The sequence below is a fragment of the Danio aesculapii genome, chromosome 10 (genome assembly GCF_903798145.1).
Source record: "Danio aesculapii chromosome 10, fDanAes4.1, whole genome shotgun sequence".
NCBI classification, from domain to species: domain Eukaryota; kingdom Metazoa; phylum Chordata; class Actinopteri; order Cypriniformes; family Danionidae; genus Danio; species Danio aesculapii.
In genome coordinates this window covers 40,308,580-40,322,144 of record NC_079444.1, presented here as the reverse complement: position 1 = coordinate 40,322,144, position 13,565 = coordinate 40,308,580, and the positions used below count along the sequence as shown (strand labels likewise).

The 13,565-nt window shown below is 36.4% G+C and overlaps 2 protein-coding genes across 2 annotated transcripts; both read left to right on the top strand.

Moving 5' to 3' along the window:
• Positions 1-1,689: 1,689 nt before the first annotated feature.
• LOC130236568 (trace amine-associated receptor 13c-like) lies at positions 1,690-2,724 on the top strand. The gene has a single exon (XM_056467297.1). The coding sequence runs from the start codon at positions 1,726-1,728 to the stop codon at positions 2,722-2,724; it is 999 nt and encodes a 332-aa protein (XP_056323272.1). The 5' UTR covers positions 1,690-1,725.
• Positions 2,725-7,212: 4,488 nt separating this feature from the next.
• LOC130235761 (trace amine-associated receptor 13c-like) lies at positions 7,213-8,238 on the top strand. The gene has a single exon (XM_056466211.1). The coding sequence runs from the start codon at positions 7,213-7,215 to the stop codon at positions 8,236-8,238; it is 1,026 nt and encodes a 341-aa protein (XP_056322186.1).
• Positions 8,239-13,565: the final 5,327 nt, after the last annotated feature.

Genomic DNA, 13,565 nt, shown 5'->3' with positions numbered 1-13,565 from the left:
AATATTTTTAACTGACTTATCATTTTATATTACTTAATCCTACTAAATTTCATTTTCACACTTTAAATAAAATAACCACGATTACACCAATACCACTAGTATGAGCAATGAGCACCGCATCACTCAATGTTGTCTAAGTTGCCTGACTAGCCTCAGAAATGCTATTGATTTATTACACAGCAGCAAAAGCATAATGCATAAGCAGCTTCAGCATACATCATGCTGTGTGTGTGTCTGTGAGAGCTGTATGTAAGAGTGAAGCTCATTAATATTCACAACAGATCCAAATATAGTCAATATGAACCTTATAATTCTAGGGGAATTTTATGGGGTAATAAAAGAGCGTTTCTGGAGGATTTGGAATTTTTTTTTTTTTTTTTTTTAAAGTCCACGCACACGACACTCTTTGCACCTACCGAGTCAATGCAGACCACAGACACCTGCATCGTCAAATGCAGAGTTTTTTTTTTTCTTCCATTCAGCATGCGGGTATGAACTTCCATTAAAACAATTCTTCCAGCAGTTCATAGTTGCATCCAATATCTCGTTTGTCACGGGGGGCATGCCCCAATGCCCGAATTAAAGTGAAAGTGCCACCACAGTTAAAGTCGACAAATTAATAATGAAACACCCGAAATTACATGAAACTCCGGAGGAAATGCGGATAGCGCGGTGACGCAATGACGTTAATCTAATTATGTGCTACAACATGTAAAAGGGAATCATGAAAGAAACATTCAAAAAGCAACTCATCTAAACACCTTAATCTTATTATTGTCTTAATTAAAGCAATAATTTGATTACTGATGTCCATGTAAACGCAGTCACTGATGCTTTCATTGAGTAAACAAAGGCAGACCAACCCATGTGACTGCCTGGAGAGAGGCCTACTGTTCCAACACTGCCATTTCATCTGAGGTACAATTCAAACACACCAGGGTGACGTGAATATAATAATTTCAGAGAAAAAGCACGCACGCACACATTTCTTCCTTGTTTTTAGCAGCAGTATGGTAAACACTCTGGTGAGTACATTTGTTCACTACATCACCCATAATGCATTTAGCTTTAGACTACGGCAGCCATAATACTTCCGCACTTAAAGCAAAAGCTCTCATATGTAGTAGTTTAAATTCATTCCAATTTTGCAGTTAAGAGTGGAAACATGTTTGTCAAAGCGCTCTAAACATGACATCTGGGTTACAGCTTTTAACCTATTTAACAAGATCAACTAAATGTGTCAATCAGCCATTGCTGATATCTGTAGATATAATATGATCAGCAGATGCTAGTTCACCTTTATGATGTGACGTAGGCTACAGCTTTAATATTGTGTTCTAATGTATATTGCAGAACTTTAAGGAATTGTTCGTTAGTTACTATGACAGGTTGCTAAAATATGACAGACAGCAGACTTGTCTATTGCAAAAGCTAAACTGATGGTAATATTGTGATTCAGAATGTTTTTAGTATGTACCTGGAAAATATATAACCTAAGAAATAATTAAACACCCTGATGTGAGTATGCACACAAACAGAGAGATGCCCCATTTAGGTTTAAAACAGGTCAAATAAAATAAATCAAGATTGAGAGGATTGAAGGTCTGCTCAGGTTTTTTTATTTTTTTATTATTATTATTACATCAGAATGGGTGGTACATAATAGATGACACAGTATAAATGAAAGGAGAGCAGAACAAACTACAAACAGGAGGAGACTCACTCATGGCCTATGAGACAGAGGATCAGGAGACTCAATACTGCTTTCCTGACATCAACTCATCATGTGTCACTGGGAAACACTCAAGTCATGGATATATCACCACATATTTGTTTGCATCATTGCTGTCAGCATGGACTGTGTTTCTGAACTTGCTGGTGATCATCTCCATCTCTCATTTCAAGAAGCTTCACACTCCAACCAACATGATTATTCTCTCTCTGGCTGTAAATGATCTGTTTATTGGACTCGCCATGCCTATAGAGGCCATCAGAATGATTGAGACATGTTGGTACTTTGGAGACACTTTCTGTTCACTCTATTTATTATGCATTGCAGTGCTTCTCTCTGCATCTCTTAGTAATTTGGTTTTAATTGCTGTTGATCGTTATGTGGCTGTGTGTCACCCTTTACTGTACCCACAGAAAATAACCATCACTAAAACACTCATGAGTGTCTGTCTGAGCTGGGTTTGCTTCTCAGCATATAACATTACGTTTGTTATTAATAATGGATATTTTGACACTTCACACAGAACAGATGTGTGTTATGGGCAAGGTTCAGTCATGATGTTTTTTAGTTGGATAGTCACTAATCTGATAATGTCTTTTATTTTTCCCTTTATCACGATCATCATTTTATATTTGAGGATTTTCTATGTAGTTCATCAGCAAGTGAAGGTTATAAACTCTCTGATGAAGGGTGGTAAATGTGTAACTGAAGGTTCATTGAAGAGGAAATCTGAGAGTAAAGCTGCTCTAACTTTAGGAATCATTGTGTCAGTTTATCTGCTTTGCTGGATTCCTTACTATATCTGTACAATAGCTGTAAACTCCTCCACAACTATAAATGTTCTGACATGGGTTGTGTATGCTAACTCAGGTATGAATCCTCTGGTTTATGCTTTATTTTACCCCTGGTTTAAAAAGACAGCTAAATATATTTTAACTCTGAAAATACTTCAGTCTGCATCCTCTCTTATAAATATCTTTACAGAAAATTAATTGTAATAATGTTTAAGTAATGTGCCAAGTACTAAAAAAAGTGGGAAGGTACAATTCGCCATTCTGGTATCATTCACAACTTCTGACAGTGGAAACAATTGCATACTGTACTGTACCAAATCATACTGCTCAGTGGAAATGAACTGTTAAAGTAGTGTGGGGTAGCTGAAGTGGAGCACTCTGAAATAAAAGCAACATACTGAATTTGGATGCTTTTTACAGACATTTTACTTTGCCAGTCAGAAAGACACTTTGTGCAATAAAATATGAATTTATCATCACAGAGGGGATGAATTACTTGAATTCTTATATGCACAGATGTGCTTATAAGATCAGGGCCTATAGGCTGAAATGTGTATATATCAGGAGTCTGCAATGTTGTCATACAGCGGGGGAAGATCTCCATCTTCTGATTGGTCAGTTTGAATGTCTCAGATGTGGGTTTTGGTCACATGCTCAAAAGAAATGTATAAAAGAACATTCTAATTGTTCTCTTTTCTCTCGGACTCTTCCTCTGGCTTCCTTTGGGCCCTTTCTGTGGGCTCTGCCTTTTCTTACAGTGAAAAATGTATGTCACATTTCAGTTTATTCTCTCTACCATAACATTAACATGAGCAGGTTATGTCTAAGCTGTCAGGTTAGCTTGACTAGTGACAATGTGCTGTTAATTTGCAAAGGAAGAAGAGAATTAAAATCATGTTGTTATCTTATTCACCTTATTTATTTGTTTGTTTCCTCCTTTGTCCACCACAAACAGAATTTTTTGGAGGGTGGCACTGCATCTAAGCTCTGTGAGAGCAATTATATTAAAGCATGTGGAGCTGCATGTCTGCAATGTTATACATAGATCACATATCACATTTGTGGCGTTAACCTCACATTGTGAAGCTGTCTTTGTGGCACCTAAATGCTTGGCAACAGACAGCCAATCAGAAACTGAGCCACAAGGCTGATGTCATGGCAGTTTATATAATTGACAAGATGCAGAGAGCTCATTTAGTACACATAATGCATTTTCCATTCCAATGTGCTACCTTTCCAATGTATTTCAATGTGAACACATGCTTGACAGACGTGCATGACTATTATGCTTTCGTTTTTAGAAGTGCCACACACACACACACACTTTGTTATAATTGTTAATTTGCTGGAAATTAGAACTGAATTTAGAAATAGTTTTGAAACAAATCTACAACAAACTAAATTAATTATGTAGGCTAATCGATGTCTCTGCGTACAACACATTTCCTTATCCATGAAAGAGAGAAAGTGAAAGGCAGTATGGAGGAGGTTCATTCTGTCATTCTCGCGGTGCAGATGCTCTGTTTAGCTGTTTTCTCGCTAGTAAAGCATTCAGTTTTTCCACTAACAAAGTCTGCCATGTAAATAGCAAATGTGATGCAACTGACTCATAAAGGGAATGGGAGATGGTTTATGCTCAAAACACACCCATAACTCATTAAGAGAATAAGCTTAACCCTGTTAGACCATGCGCAGCAGAACGTAGTTTCCCCTCATTAAAATAGCAAAAGGGGATCTGGATACGGCCTTAATGCTTTTGCGCCCTGCCCTTCAGACCTTGCGGCTAGATCGTTAAAATAGAGCCCTGCGTGTTTTTTCTTGCAAGCCCAAGAAATATGAACCTAAAGACGTTGAGTTGGCCTCAAAACATTCATTTATTTCATTCATTTTTTTTTTCAACTTAGTCCCTTTTATTAATCCAGGGTCGCCACAGCGGAATGAACTGCCAACTTATCCAGCACGTTTTTACGCAGCGGATGCCCTTCCAGCTGCAACCAATCTCTAGGAAACATCCACACACACTCATACACTACGGACAATTTAGCCTACCCAATTCACCTGTATCGAATGTTTTTGGACTGTGGGGGAAACCGGAGCACCCGGAGGAAACCCACGCAAATGCAGGGAGAACATGCAAACTCCACACAGAAATGCCAACTGACCCAGCCGAGGCTCGAACCAGCAACCTTCTTGCTGTGAGGCAACAGCACTACCTACTGCGCCACTGCATCGCCCGGCCTCAAAACTGACATGTTTAATTGAGACAGAAATGTCTACAAATTAACCAACACATTCCCAGAACATTATTTGTATCACTATTGTGTTTTGTAAAACTGGTTTATAGGCTCATTTATTACTCCATAAACCCCCTTAAAATCAGAAGCGCCATATATTGACCATATTTGGAAGGGTTGTAAATATTAATGAGCTCTACTCCAATGTGCAGCTCTGTGCTCTCGCTCTCTCTGCCACACACTTCATTTGACCAAAAAAATAAAGTAGATGCCTTTTTAATCCTTTACCTTTAATGGTGGAGGTTTATTTTTGCTTAGATTTAGTAAATGAGCTATCTAATATAAATCACCAGAGTATCCTGTTTTTTGCGTGTTTGTATATTGCATTATCGACCAAGATTAGTTCTGATTGCATATTTAGCAAAAAACATCCCTCACTCATTCTCATCTCATGATGTCAGTATATTTTTATTATAGTTGTCGTCATCATCACTTGATTTTTATTTAGTTTTCATCTGAAGAAACTTGTTCAAAAATGATGACGACAATGAGATTAACACTGATGCATAGGTAACATGTTTTATTAAAGAGGCATGGAGTTGTATATGCGGCCGGTCTCAAGGCTTGTCTTGCCAATTATGAAAATCAATAATGTATTGACTCCGATACGAGTACAATAAGTGTGATTAACTAGAACAATGTTTGCAGACCAGACGGAGGTCAATGAGATTAGCCAAGCACAGTGCGGGCTGGACTTCAACACAAAGCAGACAAGGTTAGGGCGTTTGTAGTGTGCTGCAGTCATGGTCGTGACCATGTGGCGTAATCAATAATCACCACATTGTAATAAAAATCTGTAAGACTGATATTTGTGTTAGGCCTATTCACAAAAAAAAAGTATATAACTGAATATAGCTGAATTCAGTAAAGGGTCTGTATGAACATGGTCCAAAATTAACCAATGCACACAACTAATAAATTAATTAATTAACAGAAATGTGATGCAGTAAAAATAACTAATCTCTTAGAGAACATGATTTATGAGATGGAGGTGGCACAAAAAGTTGAATGTTTTGTTTTGAAAGTCAGTTTATGAGAATTATTAGCATTACGGTTATTTAGATTGTAACCGCTATAGGGTTACAGCAACATTGAAAATTGTACGACCCCTTTAAGAATGATGGTGGCAATGGAGCAGACAAACAACCAGTTATGCCTCAATAGTATTTATTTTATAAGGTGAGTAAATGTTAACAAACAGAGTATAAACAAAATAAAGAAAACTAAATAAAATAAATGGTTGTAATAAAGGGGAAGAGGAACAAAAGCGGTGCCAAAGAAAAAAATAACAAGAAAAGGAAGAAAAAAAAAAGTCTTTGTTTTCACGCCCTATCTAAACTTTTCTACTAATCAAAACGTATAACAAAACTTACAATGATTGGCGCACACTTCTAATCTAGTGTGTATAGTACATTTGCAGATCCTACATGTAGCAGCATGTAGGTCACGTGACATCTACCCTGTCCTCAAAATAATGTTGTGAATCAGGCGATCAGAAAGAAAAACATAAGGAAAACTCACTTATGGTAGATTCCAGCACAAATGATAACAGAACACACTTAACACAATAAACTATCAAACAACCCAGCAAAACACACAACAGTGAGCAAGCAAAAGCAAACTAACGTTCTTCTGTGCCGGCTTCCTTTTAAATAGGGAATTCCACATCTGATTGGTCATTGATGATGACATCATTAAAATAGTAACAATGATTGACATCTAGCTCAACCAATGGGCGGGCCTAAGGAATGACAGCTAGAGAGATAGAAAGAAAAAACAAAACAGGCACAGACACTGGGCCGTGAAAAATACGAATAAAGTTTTTGAAAAACCTTATTATCATGCGATGAATCTGGCTATTCGTGGAAAAACAGTCATGTCATGGTAAAAACTGCCCTAGAAAAAACTGTTATAAATTTGTCATGGAAACTTGTCTGTTATGTTTTAATATATGATTATATTACATACACATACACTGTAGTATATAAGCTACAATACACACATTTATCCAATATGTGAAAGTGGGGTAGATGTTACTTTTCAATCATTTTTAATTTAAAAAATTATCCTTTAGTAGCCTGAAGTGGTCGTTCATGAACTACAACATAAACATGCTACTGAATGTTTTCTTCAACCCTTAAACTTTCTTTAAAGATATTTTGTATTTAAAAATAATTTTAAATAAAATTCAAGCACCTCAGCTGAGTTCCACATGTGTAATTCATTCATGTGAAAATACCAGCATGAAGAAAAAACAAACACTTGAGCTGAAATGCATCCTAACATCCGGACAGAAAAAAAACCCGATTGTTTATCAAATCTATTGTCCTAGAAAAAAAATTATTGCATTACATCAGAGTGGGTTGGTCAGTCTGAGTCAGACACTGTATAAATGAAAGGACAGAGAGGAGAGCAGAACAAACTCCTAACAGGAGGAGACTCACTCATGGCCTATGAGACAGAGGATCAGGAGACTCAATACTGCTTTCCTCACATCAACTCATCATGTGTCAAAGGGAAACGCTATAGACATGGTTATATCACATATGTGTTTGTGTCATTGCTGTCAGCATGGACTGTGTTTCTCAACCTGCTGGTGATCATCTCCATCTCTCACTTCAAGAAGCTTCACACTCCAACCAACATGATTATTCTCTCTCTGGCTGTAAATGATCTGTTTGTTGGACTCGTCATGCCTATAGAGGCCATCAGACTGATTGAGACGTGCTGGTATTTTGTTGATATTTTCTGTGCAATATATATATTATTTATTTCATTTCTGGTCTCAGCATCTCTTAGTAATTTAGTTTTACTTTCTGTTGATCGTTATGTGGCTGTGTGTCACCCTTTACTGTACCCACAGAAAATAACCATCACTAAAACATTAATGAGCATCTGTCTGAACTGGGCTTGCTTCTCAGCTTATATCACTGCCTTTGTAGTTAATAATGGATATTTTGACACTTCACACAGAACAGATGTGTGTTATGGAAAGTGTTCGGTCATGATGAGTTTTACTTGGACAATCATTGATCTGTTTGTATCTTTTATTTTTCCTTGTGTCCTGGTTATCACTTTATATCTGAGGATTTTCTATGTAGTTCATCAGCAAGTGAAGGTTATAAACTCTCTGATGAAGGGTGGTAAATGTGTAACGGAGGGTTCAGTGAAGAGGAAATCTGAGAGTAAAGCTGCTCTGACTTTGGGAATCATTGTGACAGCTTACATGCTTTGCTGGATTCCTTACTGTATCTGTTCTCTAACCGTAATCTCTTCCACAACTATTAATGTTTTGTTATTGCTTGTATATGCTAATTCAGGTATGAATCCTCTGGTTTATGCTTTATTTTACCCCTGGTTTAAAAAGACAGCTAAACTCATCTTAACTCTGAAAATATTCACTCAGCATCCTCTCTGATCAATGTTTTTACACAACACTAATTATAATTACTTGCAAAGCTTTAACCAATAAAGCTAGATTTGTTAATCTTTGATTCTATTTGTAATTTTCATTGTTGCATGAAGTCAAATATATATATTTGACTTCATGCAACAATGAAAATCTCTCTCTCTCTCTCTCTATCTATATATCTATATATATTATATATATATATATATATATATATATATATATATATATATATAGAGAGAGAGAGAGAGAGAGAGAGAGAGAGAGAGAGAGAGAGAGAGAGAGAGAGAGAGAGAGAGAGAGAGAGAGAGAGAGAGAGAGAGAGAGAGAGAGAGAGAGAGAGAGAGAGAGAGAATGTTTGACATTTAAATAACATACATACTGCTATTAATACAAAGTAAAGATGTAACTTAAGTTGTGTCACATTTACTAAACATTTATTTAAATTAGGCACTGTTTGTTGAGATTATATGGCCCACATTGCTTTGTGCTTAATATTTCTATATGACGTTACAGTAATATTCATATCTCCTGACTGATAATAAAATTGACACATGTTCATTCTGTGTCCAAAAAGTAAATGTTGAATGTGTTGAAATGAAAATATCAAACCAATTCATAAGTTTAATTCTCCCCATGGTCACTCCAGACCTGCTTATCAGTGATTTATCTCATGAAAAATAAATCTAGTTAGTTGATTAAGTATTTGTAAGGAGTGTTGTGTGTCTGAGAGTGCTGTGAGCAGAATGAGGACAGTGGTGTGAGTGATAATAAGAATCACCTGTGCAGCACACCTGTTTCCAGCCCAACAGAAGGGCTCCAGAAGGAAAATAAAGCAGAGTTGATGACAGTGAAGAACGAGAGGACCAGGGGCCTTAACTATGATGATGTAATCTTTTTTCAATTTAAAATTGACAGTGTACATTATCTGTAATGTCAGAGATCACTAAAAGTAATGTTAAAGAGGTGTGTGATCTTGCAAAGACGGTGTCAGACACCATAATATGTTCTGGTCCCCTTCCCGCTTATCGTGGTGACGAGTTTCACAGCCGACTCTCATCACTTAATGGCTGGATGTCAATGTGATGCCCACTGAATAACATAGGTTTTGTAGACAATTGGCCAAGTTTTTGGGGTTGACCTGACCTGTTGAAGAGAGATGGTCTTCATTCCACCCGTGCTGGGGCAGCTCTCCTCTCTAGTAATCTGGCATATAGTCTTAGACCCAATCCCATAGCAGTCCCACAACATTCTGACACTCGATGACACTCCAATACCCTGTCAGTAATGTTTAGTGGCTGGGAATGACTTTTTACAGTGTCTGCTATAATGTTAATGTTGTTTTTTTGTGTGTTTATATAAATGAATATGGCCACTGTGTAAATGCGCAATATAGTTACGATCTTATTGCCACATTAGATCGTTATGATAATATATGCCTTCAGTGATTTCCTGAAGATAAATATTTAAAAAATAGCTGGAATCACTACAGCAATCTTAATTGTCTGATCTCATATGAAGCAAAAAAATTTTATTTTAAAAATAAGTTTTAAAGCCCTTTCCCTTCACCATCGGTTTTAAGGGCCAAGGGGAAGGCGTTGGGGTACAAAAATAGAATTGGGTTTGGGCCTTTGTGTTGGCACTTGACTAACTGGGGACGAGGTCAGGGAGCTGACAGATTGGCTTAACTTTCTGCTAGCCTCCATAGTTTATCTAACTCAGAAAATCTGCAGCACATAGAGCCACCTAAGAACATAGAGACTGTGTCTGTTCCCTGAACATCTAAACATAAAAAACTCCAAAACCCATTCAAAGGTAATAATCTGTTTAATGTTCATCAAATAAAAAACAAAAGCTATCAGAAGATAAAACTCAAATTATTGAACATAAGACCTCTCCTCTAAAACTCAATTTGTTAATGATTTGATAACTGATCTAAAGCTAGATGCACTTTGTCTAACAGAAACCTGGCTAAAACCAGGTGATCACATGCCCCTAAACGAGTCTTTACCTGAAGGGTATCATTATAAACACAAATCACGTTTTAAAGGCAAAGGTGGAGACGTTGGCATATTATACAGTAATATTTTTAGTTATACTCAGCGATCTGACTTCAAATATAATTCCTTTTAAGTAATAGAGTTGTATATTTCAGTGTGCAATTTATACAATAAATTTCAATCTAAATTTATATTGGCAACTGTATATAGGCCTCGAGGCCACCACAGCAACTTTACAAAAGAATTAGCTAATTTCTTATCTGAAATAATTCTGGCCACAGGTAAAATTTTAATTGTCGGTTATTTTAATATTCATATTGATAATGAAAAATATGCTTTAAGTCTGGCCTTCCTAGACATACTAACCTCTGTTGGAGTGAAACAGCATGTCTCAGGCCCTACTCATCGACATAATCATACCTTAGACCTGATATTATCTCATGGTATAGATATTGAAAATGTTGAAGTTGTGCAGCAGAGTGATGACATTTCAGATCACTATTTAATCTCTTGTTTATTGTGCATTGATAGGTCTACAAAATCATCTTCTATTTATAAATATGGTAGAATGATCACCACTAGCACTAAAGATGACTTTTTCGGTTATCTACCTGATCTTTTTAATTTCCATAGCATTCCAGGCAGCCTAGAAGAGCTTGACACTGCGACTAAATCTATTGATTGTGTCCTTTCAAGCACATTAGACATAGTTGCTCCGTTACACCTAAAAAGATTAGGGAAAAAAATTAAATAAAATAGCCAGGCATGACCTATTTCTGTCGTCTGATTGTGGTTGCATTTCTCTCTTAGTGTTATTGGACCTCAGTGCTGCATTTCATACAATCAATCATAATATTCTCCTTGATGGGCTCGAAAATTATGTTGGTATTACAGGAACTGCATTGGCCTGGTTTAGGTGTTATCTATCTGAACATTATCAATTTGTATCAATTAATGAAGAGGCATCATACAGATTAAAAGTACACTGGTGGGGTACCACAAGGCTCAGTTCTTGGTCCCTTACTTTTCACACTATATATCCACTACTGCTAGGCGATATCATTAATAAACATGGAGTTAGCTTCCACTGTTATGCTGATGATACACAACTTTATATCTCCTCTCAACCTGATAACTTGCATGAATTTACGAAATTAACAGTTTCTATAGCTGATATTAAAAATTGGATGACTAATAACTTCTTATTACTAAATTCAGATAAAACTGAGGTCTTGCTTATTGGACCCAGAAACCTCACACACAAAAACCTAGAATACTGTCTAACCCTTGATGGATTCTTAGTTCAGTCCTCATCTTCAGTCAAAAATTTGGGGGTGATTTTTAATAGAACCTGTCATTTGAAGGCCAGATTTCAAGCATCTGTAAAACTGCATTTTTTCATCTTAAAAATGTTGACAAACTTTGACATATGCTATCAATGACTGATGCGGTAAAGCTTATTCATGCTTTCATGACCTAGATTAAAGACACATCTCTTTGCATTAGCATACAAATAAAACACAAATGCTCTATAGGATTGTTAGTCTGTATTATTTAGAACAACTGGAGCCATGAACACTTCCCAAAAGACATTTTAATTTGAACAACATCTGCGCCATGGGCGTTGCTAGGCCTATTTTAGGGAGGCTATAGCCCCACTATATTTCTACTCAGCCCCCCTAAAACTTTAGCTATTAGCTCATAAACTGTACACTAAATTATCTCCTCAGTCCCCTTTAAATTTTATTAGAAAACGGCGGCAGAATTTGGCTCCTCCCCATCTTTTGTTTTTCATTTGATCAGCAAACCACAGCCATGGACAGCGAGAAAACAAGGTGTGTGTTTTATTGATAAATTGTTATAATATCTGCTTATGTGCAGTTTTTTTGATATAGATAGTCTTGTATCACCTGTATTTCAATGTCACAGAGGAGCAGTCGGGTTTTCTCCTCATCAGCACAGCTGTTTCCTCCAGCGAAAAATGTAATTCTTAACGAACATGTCGCTATTTTTATTTCAAAATTAACTACCAATATTAAACACTTTACAGTTTGTGTGGCATTAGCTATACCATACAGTCTTGCACAGAGAGGATTAAACAGTGACAGAAACACTTAGTGAATGTAGTCATTATAACTGTCACTGACAGATAGAAACATTGTGTTGTCTAGTATTAAAAATACTTATTTATTATTATTATCATCATCATTCAGATTTTGAAATATGTGAATTAGCCTGTACGTTTAAAAATATGCATGTCATTGAATTAGAAAAGTGGCAGTTTATTTATTTAATACATGAAAGAAATCGATGCACTTGAAAATAAAAGTGGTTTTACTACAGTAAACAGGTGGGTTGAACCTGTTTGGCTTATTCAGAACTCATGGCTATGCCCGTCTATGTAATACAGTGGAATACTAGTATACAACCCATATTAAACAAACATTTTTTACTATTCATGTATCATTACTATTAAATTTCTTATAAATGTAATATATATATATATATAAATTTTACCTTATAATGAGCTGAGCCCCCCTATATGAAAACCCTAAAATCGCCCCTGATCTGCGCTTATGTTAGTCATTATTATTTTTTACCAAGGTTTCCATAATCCTGGACCAGGCCGTATCCTGAGCAGCTGCTGTGGTGGTCATAGAGGAGTGGAGACTGATTCCTGTAAAACCCCAGTGACCGACAAGTCCTTACATTAATCCTGAAGGGACAGCTTTGATCTTTGATATGGATCTGCTTGTCTGTCAGACTACTTTTTTTGACTATATGGAGTCATCTTCTGACTGAATCATATGCAGGTTATTGTATATTAAACCAAAGCTCACTGACAGCTTTGCATTTAATTAATAAATTAATATAGATCAGAATTTTTTTTGTCTGTAATAAGCTACATTGAATACATCGCAGATTTTTTTTTCAAGTTTATAAAACTGAAGATCAGGGTAACTTCTGGTTTAAAAACATCAGACTGGCATAAATTTGAAAAACATATAATAACTGAGTGTACAATTTCAGTTATCCTTTTTGCCCTGGCAATAAACATGGTGTTTAATTGAGCTATGGTAGAATGTAAAGACCCTCTAACCAGGTCTGGTGTGCAGCAGCCCCCAAAAGAGCATTGATAAATGACCTAACAGTAACAACAATATCGGTCCTAGTAAGGAAGTGGATTTTGCAAGTTCTTGAGAAATTAATCACTTGGGAAAGGATGAGCTTAAAGCCAACAAGATCCATGGTGTTAAAAAAAGGGGACAGACAAATTTAATTTCACGTTGGCTGGAACTGCATCACTGAGCAGCCAGTGAAGAGTTTGGGAAAGTT